The sequence below is a fragment of the Stenella coeruleoalba genome (genome assembly GCF_951394435.1).
Source record: "Stenella coeruleoalba genome assembly, chromosome: 12".
Taxonomy (NCBI): Eukaryota; Metazoa; Chordata; class Mammalia; order Artiodactyla; family Delphinidae; genus Stenella; species Stenella coeruleoalba.
Genome location: NC_137158.1, coordinates 47,355,583 through 47,371,965, shown reverse-complemented (window position 1 = coordinate 47,371,965; position 16,383 = coordinate 47,355,583). Strand labels below are relative to the sequence as shown.

The 16,383-nt window shown below is 37.1% G+C and overlaps 1 protein-coding gene across 5 annotated transcripts in view; it reads right to left on the bottom strand.

Annotated features, from left to right (window-relative positions):
- The window catches only part of KPNA5 (karyopherin subunit alpha 5), a 49,262-nt gene that overhangs the window by 14,500 nt on the left and 18,379 nt on the right, over positions 1 to 16,383 (bottom strand). For 4 of the 5 annotated variants that reach the window (XM_079939868.1, XM_079939867.1, XM_079939870.1 and 1 more), the window contains 2 exons: positions 4,544 to 4,643; positions 1,773 to 1,936 (listed from right to left, as the gene is read on the bottom strand). In XM_079939868.1, the coding sequence (XP_079795994.1) occupies positions 1,773 to 1,936; positions 4,544 to 4,643 (264 nt within the window). Of the gene's footprint in view, positions 1 to 1,526; positions 1,937 to 4,543; positions 4,644 to 16,383 lie in introns of those variants that run through there. The other variant, XM_079939871.1, reaches the window with a different exon arrangement.

The following is a 16,383-nucleotide window of genomic DNA, read 5'->3' as shown; positions in this document are numbered from 1 at the left end:
GGGTTTTTTTGTTCAGTGATTAAGACCAAGTTATATGCTTTTGGCTGAGGTCACAAAAGCTATACAGTCTTTTCATTACATAGTATTGGATGGCATATGGTATCTATTTTGTCCATTATAGTGGCACTGGCCTCTGGTCACTTAAGATGGTGTCTCCCAGATTTCTTCACTTTAACACTACTGTTTTTCCCTTTATAATTGTTTTGTGAAGAAATACTACTTTTAGACTATGTAAAATCCCATTCCTTAACCTACTTTCACCATAAGTTTTAGCATATCTTGATATTTATTGTCTGAATTATTAATAATTATTAGTATTGTTGCCCATGATGATTTTCTAATGCTATCACTTCAACTATGTGTCTTTTCTATCTATTGATCTATCTACTTATTTTAGTGTGGACTCATGGATTCCTATTTTATTCAATAAGTTATGTTACTACAATTTATTTCAATGCTCAAATCATCCCAGGTTTAAGCAGTAGGAGTCCCTTCAAGTGGACTTCTGTGGGCTTTTGACATTTCTCTATTCTTTGAGTACTCATTACTTTCTGGGTTCATCTTATTTTTTTCTCAGTCCCAGCCCTGGAGTTAGTCATTTCTTCAAGAACCTGTTAACTCTATGTGGTGGAGAATAGTGTTTAAAAACCAAGATTTATGCATTTGGTGTGCTCATCTTGTTAGTACAGATGTGTCACTGCTCTCAGGCCCCTAAGAGGACACATAACATATATACACATATATTTACATATACATTTTTTTCTATATCTATCTTTTTATGATGAAAGCCATGAGTTCACACTGATACCTCTATTTCAGATCTAATAACACAAGATTATTTTGGCTTTTCTCCTTTTCATATGTATATCTCCATTTTCTAAGAATAAGAAGCTGGCTTCCATGATCATAATCTCTCTATATATGACCAGTCTTCTGATCCAGCTAAGCTGCTATCCTATCCCAGAGTGTGTTGGCTCCAACCCCTGTTCCAGCCTGCTTACCTGCTCTGCTCTAGTGGGTGCCATCCTTAACCTGGGTCCTGATCTGATCCCCCTGTTGGATCTGCCTTCCCATCCTCCTCAGATGCTGTCCTCAAGCTAGGGCTACAACCCCTTATCGAACCTCTCTTTTTCTACCATCTACCTTGTTTAGGCCTACCTAATGGTTTTCTGACAAAAGAAGAAAGGATGAAAGATTATACACTTTTTTAAAAGAAGAGGATGAGGAAACTACAATATCTTTCTAAAACAAGTTTTCTTACAACTTTTTAACTTCTTTGTAAAGCAAATCTGTTCTTTTTAAAGAAGGTAGCAATAACAGCCCAGCAAAAAGAAACATGATCTTTAATACAAGTGAAATACTAAATGTTTTTCACTGCACGGACTTATACACAAATTAATTACTGTAATGAACAATTAACTAGATTATTGGTTCTGTGAGAGCAGGAACTGTATTCCATATATCACTAATACATTGCACAAAACTAGCAGGTAATAGGCATTTCATAAATACTTGTTGAATTAAGTCCCGCCCATTCCTGAAGAGATTAAAACTAGTAAAATTCATTAACAAACTGATTAGTTCCAAATAGAGGATATAAGAACTAAGTTTAAGGGTCAAATTCTCAGTATTATAGCTATTCTGCAGAGTGGACTTGGTAGCTTTTCAATCCTTCCTGAAGATATTGATTCTTGAGATGTTTAGAAGGCCATTACTCTAACTGCTAAACTTAAAACACAATCATACACTTATTAACCATAAATTATAGTTACATCAAAAGTTCCACCAATCTTCGACAGACTCCAGAATCAATGACAGCTTGAATTTTATCATTGGATCCATCGGAGAGATAAGAAAGGGCCCAACACACATCTGCTAATACATCTGGGTCACTGCTAAACAACAATCGTGACAGGACATTTAAGCAAGGTGAAACCTGGAAGGGAAGAAAGAGCCAGTATTTAAAATTTTTCTCTATCTAAAACAAAGTTTCTTTAGGAAAATTGTTTCTACTCTGTTTAAAATGAAAATTTAATGCTACAAAAATACCAGAGAAACTAAGACATTCTATTGTTTTAAAATTATGATCATGAAAACTATATATAAATATGAAACTGATTATGATTCCTATTTATCTTATATTGAATAAGATATGTGGTAATTTAAAGTTCTTAAAAATAATTAAATACGTATTTGGGATGCCCTGTCTATGTCCAAATCATACACACACACCCTCAATGATTTAAAAAACAAAGTCCTACAGAGTTCTAGTTTTAAGAAAGTAAAATAAAAGCATTTGTTTCTGGCTTCTCAGAAACAAGGAAAAGAAGAAATAGCAATACAAATCTCATCTTTGAGGAGTCCAGTAGACATTTATACCTGACCACAACTGGTGCACTACAGAAACTGAATTTTGGGGTATCAAGCATAGAGGAGGTTGAAATTAAACACTGGATTGGAAACTACAGAGATTAAGTAAAAGTTACATACTGATTGAATTGAAAACTTCCAGCCCTCTTGCAATTCCCAGCTCCCAGATCTCCAGTGGTATTACCTAGTCAACCCAATCTACCCACCTTCCAATAGGAGAGTGGAAAATCTGTCTCTAGAGAAACAAAACAGTTTTAGAAAACATACTGAAATTTTGAGTTCCTCATAGAAAATATGGTTTTGCTGCCCAATTATCCTACAATGAAGCCCATAAGATAACAAGCCTGTACACCCATCTTCCAATCAGCTTTTTAGTGTCTGCCTCCTGAGTATTTCCAGCGTGTCAAGGATCACCAGATATATGAGGAGAGCCTCCAGTAGGAAAGAGATCAAGACAAACAAACAATAAACAAAACAAAAATGTAGACAGACATCAGAAAAAAGAAAACTTCCAAAATTATAAATCCACAGATAAGAACATTTGCTGAAACCATAAAAGAACAAAATTCTACATGAAGATGAGCAATCAAAGAACAAACAAAATTATTGTTGAGAATATAAAATATGATTGTGGAAATAAAATTTCAAAAAAATCTGAATGATAAAGGAATCTGTCTCATAGAAAATCACAGAAAATTTACTTAACAAAAGTCTTAAGCCCTATTAATGTGATATTACACTGTAAGTTTGGAATATGTAAGTAAACAAAAAAGACCAAGATTCCTAACTCTAAAGAGTTTACATTTTAGAGGAAGATTTTTTTTTAAGTTAATATAAATAATAAACACATATTATGTTAAAAGGTGTTAAAAAATGAGAGTAAAATGTGGGGGTCTGTGGCTGGGGGATAGTGATAGATTACACTAAATACAGTAGTTAGGGTAGAGCTCATGGAACAGGTAACTTCTAAGCAAAGACTTAAAGAAGAGGGAATTAGGTAGATATTAAGCAGTGTTGTAGGGCAGTGGCTCTCAAAGTGTGGTCCATGGACCCCCTTGAAAACTTTAGGGGGTCTTTAATGCCAAAACTATTTTCATAATTATACTAACACATAATTGGCCTTTTTCATTTTGTTGACATTTGCATGAAAAATATAAAAGAAATGGTGGGTGTCATACAGAGTGAAGTAAGTCAGAAAGAGAAAAACAAATACCGTATGCTAACACATATATATGGAATCTAAAAAAAAAAAAAAAAGGTTCTGATGAACCTAGGGGCAGGACAGGAATAAACATCCAGAGGTAGAGAGTGGACTTGAGGACACGGGGAGGGGGAAGGGTAAGCTGGGAAGAAGGGAAAAAGTAGCACTGACATATATACACTACCAAATGTAAAACAGATAGCTAGTGGGAAGCAGCTGCATAGCACAGGGAGATCGGCTAGGTGCTTTGTGACCACCTAGAGGGGTGGGATAGGGAAGGTGGGAGGGAGGCACAAGAAAGAGGGGATATATGTATACATATAACTGATTCACTTTGTTATACAGCAGAAACTAACGCACATTGTAAAGCAATTATACTCCAATAAAGACATTAAAAAAAAAACGAAAGAAACGGTGGGTAAAACTATCAGCACATTTGCACAAATCAAAGCAGTGATACCAAAATGTACCACAGATCTTTGTATTCTTCATGTCCACACACTTGTAGTTAAAAGTGGGGAGGAAGAATAACCTTGAAGAAGCAGTAAAAATTACTAATTTTATTAAATCTCAACACTTGAATATATGTCTTCTGAATATATTGTGAGATAAAATGGGGAATACACATAGAACACTTCTGCATATCAAAAAAGTAAGATGGTGATCCCCAGGAAAAACACTCATTTGAGTTACAAGCTGAATTAGCTATTTTTTCCCATGGGAATATCATTTTTACTTAAAAGACTGTTAATCGTTAGTCTTAGATATTTGGCAGACATTTTTTTTTGGAAAATAAAGTGAGCCTTTCCATTGTATACCTTTTGATTTTATGTATGTGCAAATATTGTCTAGTCAATAAAAAAAGTAATTACTAAAAAAAGAGTAAAGTCCCTTTAATCTCTAAAACTCTATAATAAGGAGACTTAAAAGTTTATGTAGACAGATTCCTTAATTTTTGTATTTTACAAATACCTTACTAAAGTTTGGAGGAGGATTTTTGCCTCTACATAAATTTGAGAGGGCCCATACTGCATTTCTGGTTGTTGTAAGTCTGTTTGAATTTGTTAATAACCTGCCAAGAAAAAGAAAAAAGGAATTGTCACTTTACATTCATTTTTCCTCTTTAGCTGTTTTCTACTATCATAACATAAAAATTCTTAATATATTTTAGAAGGAATTCAAACCGACCTGGTAAAATAGGAAAAGGAATTTTAAAAAATTCATTATATTTCCAGAAACAAAAATAAACATATCACAGCTCTATTTTGAAAATTTTAAAAATATGACCTGAATGGATTCTTATAAGATATAAAACATGTTCAAAATAAAGAGTGCTATGGTAAACTGACTTATTAATTTCTATATATTTTAAAAAGAGTATATTATTAGATTACTTTTTTTAACCGTGAAAATAATACACTATACAAATTCATGAAGTAAGAACTACAGAGTCAAAGTGAATGAAGATCAGCTGTTGAGAAGAGAGAGTTTGTTTTCTTCTGTTTTGTTTTAAACAGATTGCCTATCTTAGTATTTTCATCTGCAACCTGCTATCAACCTGCTAGAAGTACAGAGAACCTAGCTTTAAAAAAAATTCTTGTTCTGGAGTGACTTCAGCAAAAATGGTAGAGAAGGGAACTCTGGGGGCCTATCCTTCCCCAAAACACCAAAAAAATTTTGCAAACTCTGTCAGAATCAACTTTATCAGAACTCTCCAAGAAAGTAAAAGTTCACAATAAGCAAGTAAACTTTTAATCAGGAAGGGGCTGAAATGTGGTAGGAGAGCTTTCTGGCAATATAACTTGCCTTTGCCCAATACCCTCCCCAGCCTGGAAGCAGCCTTGAAGACAAAAGCTGGAGTTCCCACTGTGAGTTCTGGTTCCAAAAGGGGCTATGGAGACTTGTTTCCAAGGAACTGTGTTTCTCTGTTTTGACCTGTCTGGGTACTCCCTGAAGAACCAATGAAGGGCTTGCCTTTGTTTTGCCTAACCAGGAACTCTCTCATTAAGATGAATGTCTGATTTGTCATCAAAAACCATGGAGGACAGAAGGCAATAATATATTTGAAGGGCTGAAAGAAAACTGTCAAAGAAGAATTCTATATCCAGCAAAATTACACTTCAAAAATGAAGGAACAACAAAAGCTGAGGAAATTCCATCACTAGTAGATCTGCTTTATAAGAATAACTATAATAACTAAAATGTCCTGAAATAAAAGGACAATAAATAATGACTCAAGGCCATATGAAGAAATAACATAACTAAAAATAACTACACAGGTAAATGTAAAAGGCAGTATTATTTTATTTTTGGTTCATAATTTCTCTTTTTTCTATGATTTAAAAGATACATACATAGAGCAATAATTACAAATCTATGCTAACAGGCACACAATGTTTAATAATGTAGCTTGTGACAACAGTAACTTATTGTACGACAGAGATGTAAAGGAACAGAGTTTTTGTATAATATTGAGACTAAATTGGTATAAATTCAAAGTTGTTGTTAGTTTAAGATGTTAGTTGTACTCCTTAGATTAACCATTAAGAATGTAACTAAAAAATATACTAAGAAAGAAATGAGAAGTAAATCAATACAGTATATTACCAAAAAAAAGAAAAATCAATTAAACACAAAAGAAGGCAAGAAGGAAGGAACTGAGGAACAAAAAAAGATTTAAGCCATAAGACACATAGAAAACAACAAAATGGTAGAAGTACTTCCCCATCAGTATTTACACTGAATGTAAATGGACTAAACTCTTGACTTAGAATTAAAAGGCAATGACTGGCAGCATGCATTTAAAAAAAACAGAAATAAACAAAAACAATTCATGAACCATCTGTAATGCACTCACAAGACACTCCTTTTATTTATTTATTTATTTTAATTTGTGTGTGTGTGTGTGGTACGCGGGCCTCTCACTGTTGTGGCCTCTCCCGCTGCAGAGCACAGGCTCTGGACTCGCAGGCTCAGCGGCCATGGCTCATGGGCCCAGCCGCTCCGCGGCATGTGGGATCTTCCCAGACTGGGACACGAACGTGTGTCCCCCACATCAGCAGGCGGACTCTCAACCACTGCACCACCAGGGAAGCCCAAGACACTCATTTTAGATTCAAAGATACAAACAGGTTGAAAGTGAAAGGGTGGCAGAAACATTCCATGCAAGTAATAATCCAAAGAGAGCCAGGGGAGCTATACTAGCATGAGAAAAATGGATTTAAGTCAAAAATTGTTTAAGAGATAAAGAAGAACATTATATATTGATAAGAATGACAATCCATCATGAAGTTATAACACATAGCAACAGAGCAAGCATACAAAGCAAAAATTGACAGAATTGAAGGGAGAAATAGACAGCTATAGAATCATTGTTAAAAACCTCAATATAGGGCTTCCCCAGTGGTGCAGTGGTACACTCCATGTTAGATCACAAAGCAAATCTGATATATTTTCAAAGATTGAAATCATATAGAGCACAACGAAATGAAACAAAAAATCACTAAAAGAAGGAAAATTGGAAAATGCACAAATATGCGGAAATTAAGTAACATACTCTTACACAACCAATGGGTCAAAAAAACTTCCAAGGAAATTAGGAAATACTTCGAAATAAATGAAAATGAAAACCCAACATGCTAAAACCTACAGAATGCAGTGAAAGCTCAGAGGAAAAATTATAGCTGAAAACACCTACATGAAAAAAGAAGATCTCAAAAAAGTATAACATAAACCTTCATCTTAATTAAGAAACTAAAAAAATTAGAGCAAACAAAACCCCAAGCTAGCAGAAGGAAGGCAATAATAAAGAGCAGAAATAAATGAAATAGAGAAGAGAAAAACACTAGAGAAAATGAACTAAATCAAAAGTTGATTCTTTGAAAGAAAAATCAACAAAATAAACAAACTTTTACCTAGACTGACAAAGAAAAAAAGACTTAAATTAGGAATGAAAGTGGGGATATTACTACTTATCTCTCGGAAATACAAATAATTATAAGAGAATACTATGAACAATTGTAAGCCAACAAACTGGATAACCTAGAAGAAATGAACAATTTCTCAGAAACACATAAACTACCATGACTCAAGATGAAACAGAAAATCTAAATAGATACATAACAATAAAAGATACTGAACCAGTAATCAAAAACTTTCCAATAAAGAAAAGTCCAGCACAAGACAGCTTCACTGGTAAGTTCTACTAAACATTAAAGAAATCCTTCTCAAACTCCTCCAGGAAATAGAAGAGAACATTCCTACCATTTTCTTTTTTACATCTTTATTGGAGTATAACTGCTTTACAATGGTGTGTTAGTTTCTGCTTTATAACAAAGTGAATCAGTTATACATATATATATGTTCCCATATCTCTTCCCTCTTCCGTCTCCCTCCCTCCCACCCTCCCTATTCCACCCCTCTAGGTGGTCACAAACCACCAAGCTGATCTCCCTGTGCTATGCAGCTGCTTCCCACTAGCTTATCTTTTACATTTGGTAGTGTATATATGTCCATGCCACTCCCTTGCTTTGTCACAGCTTACCCTTCCCCCTCCCCATATCCTCAAGTTCATTCTCTAGTAGGTCTCTGTCTTTATTCCTGTCTTACCCCTAGGTTCTTCATGACATTTATTTCCTTAAATTCCATATATATGTGTTAGCATATGGTATTTGTCTTCCTCTTTCTGCCTTACTTCACTCTGTATGACAGACTCTAGGTCCATCCACCTCATTACAAATAGCTCAGTTTTGTTTCTTTTTATGGGTGAATAATATTCCATTGTATATATGTGCCACATCTTCTTTATCCATTCATCCGAAGATGTACACTTAGGTTGTTTTCATCTCCTGGCTATTGTAAATAGAGACACAATAAACATTTTGGTACATGACTCTTTTTGAATTATGGTTTTCTCAGGGTATATACCCAGTAGTGGGATTGCTGGGTCATATGGTAGTTCTATTTGTAGTTTTTTAAGGAACCTCCATACTGTTCTCCATAGTGGCTGTACCAATTCACATTCCCACCAGCAGTGCAAGAGTGTTCCCTTTTCTCCACACCCTCTCCAGCATTTATTGTTTGTAGATTTTTTGATGATGGCCATTCTGACTGGTGGAATATGATATCTCATTGTAGTTTTGATTTCCATTTCTCTAATGATTAATGATGTTGAGCATTCTTTCATGTGTTTGTTGGCAGTCTGTATATCTTCTTTGGAGAAGTGTCTATTTATGTCTTCTGCCCATTTCTGGATTGGGTTGTTCGTTTTTCTGTTATTGAGCTGCATGAGCTGCTTGTAAATTTTAGAGATTAATCCTTTGTCAGTTGCTTCATTTGCAAATATTTTCTCCCATTCTGAGGGCTGTCTTCTGGTCTTGTTTATGATTTCCTTTGCTGTGCAAAGCTTTTAAGTTTCATTAGGTCCCATTTGTTTATTTTTGTTTTTATTTCCATTTCTCTAGGAGGTGTGTCAAAAAGGATCTTGCTGTGACTTATGTCATAGAGTGTTCTGCCTATGTTTTCCTCTAAGAGTTTGAAAGTTTCTGGCCTTACATTTAGGTCTTTAATCCATTTTGATCTTATTTTTCTGTATGGTGTTAGGGAGTGATCTAATCTCATACTTTTACATGTACCTGTCCAATTTTCCCAGCACCACTTATTGAAGAGGCTGTCCTTTCTCCACTGTACATTCCTGCCTCCTTTATCAAAGATGAGGTGACCATATGTGCGTGGGTTTATCTCTGGGCTTTCTATCCTGTTCCATTAATCTATATTTCTGTTTTTGTGCCAGTACCATACTGTCTTGATTACTGTAGCTTTGTAGTATAGTCTGAAGTCTGGGAGCCTGATTCCTCCAGCTCCGTTTTTCTTTCTCAAAATTGCTTTGCCTATTCGGGGTCTTTCGTGTTTCCATACAAACTGTGAAATTGGAGGACGATGTTGGCTGTGGGTTTGTCATATATGGCCTTTATTATGTTGAGTAAAGTTCCCTCTATGTGTACTTTCTGCAGGGTTTTTATCATAAATGGGTGTTGAATTTTGTTGAATGCTTTCTCTGCATCTATTGAGATGACCATATGGTTTTTCTCCTTCAATTTCTTAATATGGTGTATCACATTGATTGATTTGTGTATATTGAAGAATCTTTGCATTCCTGGAATAAACCCCACTTGATCATGGTGTATGATCCTTTTAATGTGCTGTTGGATTCTGTTTCCTACTATTTTGTTGAAGATTTTTGCATCTATGTTCATCAGTGATATTGGCCTGTAGTTTCCTTTCTATGTGACATCCTTGTCTGGTTTTGGTATCAGGGTGATGGTGGCCTCGTAGAATGAGTTTGGGAGTGTTCCTCACTCTGCTATATTTTGGAAGAGTTTGAGAAGGATAAGTCTTAGCTCTTCTCTAAATGTTTGATAGAATTCGCCTGTGAAGCCATCTGGTTCTAGGCTTTTGTTTGTTGGAAGATTTTTAATCACAGTTTCAATTTCAGTGCTTGTGATTGGTTGGTTCATATTTTCTATTTCTTCCTTATTCAGTCTTGGCAGGTTGTGCATTTCTAAGAATTTGTCCATTTCTTCCAGGGTGTCCATCTTATTGGCATAGAGTTGCTTGTAGTAATCTCTCATGATCTTTTGTATTTCTGCAGTGTCAGTTGTTACTTCTCCTTTTTCATTTCTAATTCTATTGATTTTTGTCTTCTCCCTTCTTTTCTTGATGAGTCTGGCTAATGGTTTATCAATTTTGTTTATCTTCTCAAAGAACCAGCTTTTAGTTTTATTGATCTTTGCTATCGTTTCCTTTATTTCTTTTTCATTTATTTCTGATCTGATTTTTATGATTTCTTTCCTTCTGCTAACTTTGGGGGTTTTTTGTTCTTCTTTCTCTAATTGCTTTAGGTGCAAGGTTAGGTAGTTTATTCGAGATGTTTCCTGTTTCTTAAGGTAAGATTGTATTGCTATAAACTTCCCTCTTAGAACTGCTTTGGCTGCATCCAAAAGGTTTTGGGTCATTGTGTCTCCATTGTCATTTGTTTCTAGGTATTTTTTGATTTCCTCTTTGATTTCTTCAGTGATCACTTCGTTATTCAGTAGTGTATTGTTTAGCCTCCATGTGTTTGTATTTTTTACAGATCTTTTCCTATAATTTATATCGAGTCTCATAACATTGTGGTCAGAAAAGATACTTGATACAATTTCAATTTTCCTAAATTTACCAAGGTTTGCTTTGGGACCCAAGATATGATCTATCCTGGAGAATGTTCCATGAGCACTTGAGAAAAATGTGTATTCTGTTGTTTTTGGATGGAATGTCCTATAAATATCAATTAAGTCCATCTTGTTTAATGTATCATTTAAAGCTTGTGTTTCCTTATTTATTTTCATTTTGGATGATCTGTCCATTGGTGAAAGTGGGGCGTTAAAGTCCCCTACTGTGAATATGTTACTGTCGATTTCCCCTTTTATGGCTGTTAGTATTTGCCTTATGTATTGAGGTGCTCCTATGTTGGGTGCATAAATATTTACAATTGTTATCTCTTTTTCTTGGGTCAATCCCTTGATCATTATGTAGTGTCCTTCTTTGTCTCTTCTAATAGTCTTTATTTTAAAGTCTATTTTGTCTGATATGAGAATTGCTACTCCAGCTTTCTTTTGGTTTCCATTTGCATGAAATATCTTTTTCCATCCCCTCACTTTCAGTCTGTACATGTCTCTAGGTCTGAAGTGGGTCTCTTGTAGACAGCATATACATAGGTCTTGTTTTTGTATCCATTCAGCCAGTCTGTGTCTTTTGGTGGGAGCATTTAATCCATTTACATTTAAGGTAATTATCAATATGTATGTTCCTCTTCCCATTTTCTTAATTGTTTTGGGTTTGCTATTGTAGGTCTTCCCTTCTCTTGTGTTTCTTGCCTAGAGAAGATCCTTTAGCATTTGTTGTAAAGCTGGTTTGGTGGTGCTGAACGCTCTCAGCTTTTGCTTGTCTGTAAAGGTTTTAATTTCTCCATCAAATCTGAATGAGTTCCTTGCTGGGTAGAGTAATCTTGGTTGTAGGTTTTTCTCCTTCATCACTTTAAATATGTCCTGCCAGTCCCTTCTGGATTGCAGAGTTTCTGCTGAAAGATCAGCTGTTAACCTTATGGGGATTCAAGGGAATTATTTTTATTTGTTTTTCGCTTGCTGCTTTTAATATGTTTTCTTTGTATTTAATTTTTGATAGTTTGATTAATACGTGTCTTGGTGTGTTTCTCCTTGGATTTATCCTGTATGGGACTCTGTGCTTCCTGGACTTAACTATTTCTTTTCCCATATTTGGGAAGTTTTCAACTATAATCTCTTCAAATATTTTCTCAGTCCCTTTCTTTTTCTCTTCTTCTTCTGGAACCCCTATAATTCGAATGTTGGTGCGTTTAATGTTGTCCCAGAGGTCTCTGAGACCGTCCTCAGTTCTTTTCATTCTTTCTTCTTTATTCTGCTCTGCAGTAGTTATTTCCACTATTTTACTTTCCAGGTCGCTTATCCGTTCTTCTGCCTTAGTTATTCTGCTATTGATCCCTTCTAGAGTATTTATAATTTCATTTATTGTGTTGTTCATTGTTGCCCGTTTCATCTGTAGTTCTTCCAGATTCTTGTTAAATGTTTCTTGCATTTTCTCTATTCTATTACCAAGATTTTGGATCATCTTTACTATCATTATTCTGAATTCTTTTTCAGGTAGACTGCCTATTTCCTCTTCATTTGTTAGATTTGGTGGGTTTTTATTTTGCTCCTTCACCTGCTGTGTGTTTTCCTGTCTTCTCATTTTGCTTATCTTACTGTGTTTGGGGTCTCCTTTTTGCAGGCTGCAGGTTCATAGTTCCCGTTGTTTTTGGTGTCTGTTCCCAGGGGCTAAAGTTGGTTCAGTGGGTTGTGTAGGCTTCCTGGTGGAGGGGACTAGTGCCTGTGTTCTGGTGGATGAGGCTGGATCTTGTCTTTCTGGTGGGCAGGTCCACGTCTGGTGTTGTGTTTTGGGGTGTCTGTGGACGTATTATGATTTTAGGCAGCCTCTCTGCTCATGGGTGGGGTTGTGTTCCTGTCTTGCTAGTTGTTTGTCATAGAGTGTCCAGCACTGTAGCTTGCTGGTCGTTGAGTGAAGCTGGTTGTTGGTGTTGAGATGGTGATCTCTGGGAGATTTTCGCCGTTTGATATTATGTGCAGCTGGGAGGTCTCTTGTGGACTAGTGTCCGGAAGTTGGCTCCCCCACCTCAGAGGCACAGCTCTGACTCCTGGCTGCAGCACCAAGGGCCTTTCATCCACACGGCTCAGAATAAAAGGGAGAAAAAGAAGGAAGGAAGGAAGGAAGGAAGGAAGGAAGGAAGGAAGGAAGGAGATAAAAGAAAATAAAGTAAAATAAAGTTATTAAAATAAAAAAATATTAAGAAAAAAAATTTTTTTAAGTAAAAAAAACCAAAAACTGACGGATAGAACCCTAGGACAAATGGTGAAAGCAAAGCTATACAGACAAAATCTCACACAGAAGCATACACATACACACACTCACAAAAAGAGGAAAAGGGGAAAAAATAATAAATCTTGCTCTCAAAGTCCACCTCCTCAATTTGGGATGATTCGTTGTCTATTCATGTATTACACAGATGCAGGGTACATCAAGTTGATTGTGGGTATTTAATCCGCTGCTCCTGAAGCTGCTGGGAGAGATTTCCCTTTCTCTTCTTTGTTCGCACAGCTCCCGGGTTCAGCTTTGGATTTAGCCCCACCTCTGCGTGTATGTCGCCAGAGGGCGTCTGTTCTTCGTTCATATAGGACGGGGTTAAAGGAGCCACTGATTCGGTGGCTCCGGCTCACTGAGGCAGGGGGAGGGAGGGGTACGGAGTGCGGGGCGAGCCTGTATTGGCAGAGGCCAGCATGACGTTGCACCAGCCTGAGGCACGCCGTGTGTTCTCCCGGGGAAGTTGTCCCTGGATCCCGGGACCCTGGCAGTGGCGGGCTTCACAGGCTCCTCAGAAGGGGGTTGTGGAGAGTGACCTGTGCTGGCACACAGGCTTCTTGGTGGCGGCAGCAGCCCCCTTAGCATCTCATGCCCATCTCTGGGGGTCCGCGCTGTTAGCCGCGGCTCGCACCCGTCTCTGGAACTCCTTCAAACAGCACTCTTAATCCCCTCTCCTCGCGCACCAGGAAACAAAGAGGGAAGAAAGTCTCTTGCTTCTTTGGCAGGTCCGGACTTTTTCCCGGACTCCCTCCCCGCTAGCCGTGGTGCACTAACCCCTTCCGGCTGTGTTCACACCACCAGTCCTCTTCCTGCGCTCCGACCGAAGCCCGAGCCTCAGCTCACAGCCCCGCCCGCCCCAGTGGGTGAGCAGACAAGCCTCTCGGGCTGGTGAGTGCTGGTCGGCACCGATCCTCTGTGCGGAAATCTCTCCACTTTGTCCTCTGCACCCCTGTGGCTGTGCTCTCCTCTGCGGCTCCGAAGCTTCCCCCCTCCTCCACCCACTGTCTCCGCCCGCAAAGGGACTTCTAGTGTGTGGAAACCTTTCCTCCTTCACGGCTCCCTCCCACTGGTGCAGGTCCTGTCCCTATTCTTTTGCCTCTGTTTATTCTTTTTTCTTTTGCCCTACTCAGGTACGTGGGGAGTTTCTTGCCTTTTGGGAGGTCTGAGGTCTTCTGCCAGCGTTCAGTAGGTGTTCTGTAGGAGTTGTTCCACGTGTAGATGTATTTCTGATGTATCTGTGGAGAGGAAGGTGATCTCCACGTGTTAGTCTTCCGCCATCTTTCCCCGGCCCGCCGTCTCCACAACTGTCGCAGCTTTGGCCGCTGGGGCCCCTCCAGATCCGGCAGCCTCAGTGAGGCCGCCCTCCCCTCGGGCTCCGGGGCAGTTCTGTGACAGTGGAGGAAAGAGACACCAAGCTGCGAGTTCCAGCTGTGCCCTACCTTGTTTTATGAGGCCAGCATTACCCTGATATCAAAGCCAAAGACACCACAAGTATGTATGTATATTCCTAGTAGATACGAAAGATCTTTAACACAATTCTAGGAAACTGAATCCAGCAACATATTAGAAGGATTATACACTATGAACTAATGGGATTTATCCCAGGAATGCAAAGATGATCCAATGAACAATAGCAAACAATATAATACACCACAGTAATAGCATGAAGGAAAAAAACATGTGATGGTGTCAATTGACACAGAAAAAGCATTTAACAGATCCCAACACCTTTTCATGATAAAAACATTCAACAACCTAGGAATATAAGGAAACCACCTCAATGATAAAGGTTATTTATGAAAAACCCACAGCTAACATCATTCTCAATGGTGAAAGAGTGATAAAAAACAAGACAAAGATACCTGCTTTTACCACTTTTATGCAACGCTGTACTGGAAGCTCTAGCCAGAGCAATCAGGCAATAAAAAGAAATAAAAGGCATCCAAATTGGAATGGAAGGACTATCACTATTCACAGGTGACATGACCTTATATATAGAAATCCAAAAAAATCCACAAAATAACTAATAGTGCTAATAAATGAATTCAACAATGGTGCAGGATACAAGATCAACACACAAAAATCAACTGTATTTCCATACATTGGGTACTGAACAAGTCAAAAAATCCAAGAAATAACTGCATCTAAAATTGCATCAAGGAGAATAAAATACTTAAAGATGAAATTTAACCAAGACCTGTACAATAAAAACTATGAAATATTGTTGAAAAAATTAATGAATACTTAATTATATTAAAAGATATCGCATGTTCACAGATGGAAGACTTGATTTTGTTACAACAGAAATACTCCACAAAGTGATGTGATATACAGCTTCAATGCAATCGCTATCAAAATGCCAATGGTATTTTTTAGAAATGGAAAAGTGAGGCATCAAATCTGCATGGAATTACAAGGAAACTTGAACAGCTAAAACAACATGGAAAAAAAATTTGAAGGTAAACTGAAGGACTCATACCTCCTGATTTCAAAACTTACCATAAAAGCTACAGTAATCAAAACAGTTACTGGCATAAGGACAGACGTACAGATCAATGGAACAGAATGTAAGAATCCAGAAATAAACTCACACATGGATGGTCAACTCATATCCACCAAGGGTGTCAAGACCATTCAATGAGGAAAGAACAGTCTCTTCAACCAATCATGCTGGAACAAGTGGATGTCCACATATACCTCATGTCATATTAAAAAAATAGCTCTAGATGGATCAAAAATGCAAATATAAGAGATAAAACTATAAAACTCTTATTAGAAGAAAACAAAAGGGTTTCATGACCCTAGATTTGGCAATGGTTTCTTACAAATGACACCAAAAACATAAGCAACAAACGAAAAAAATAGATAAGTTGGACTTCATCAAAATTAAAAACTTTGTGAATCAAGGAAATTATCGAGAGTGAAAAGGCAACCCAGAGAATGCAAAAAATATTTAAAAATCATATACCTGACAAGAATCTATCCAGAATATATGAAGAATTCTTATAACTCAACAACAAAAAGACAAATAACTGAATTTAAAAATATGCAAAGGAGTTAGATATTTCTCCAAAGAAGATACACAAATAGCCAACAAATGTATGAAAAGATGTTCAGTGTCATTAGGAAATGCAAATCAAAGCAAAATGAGATACCACCTCACATCCACTAGGATGGCTTAAATCAGAATAACAGACAAATGTTGGTGACAAAGTGGAGAAACTGGAACCCTCACACACTGCTGGTGGAAATGTAGAATGGTGCAGCTACTGTGGAAAAAGTTTGGTGGTTCCTGAAAAGTTAAAGATAGCGTTACTACATTA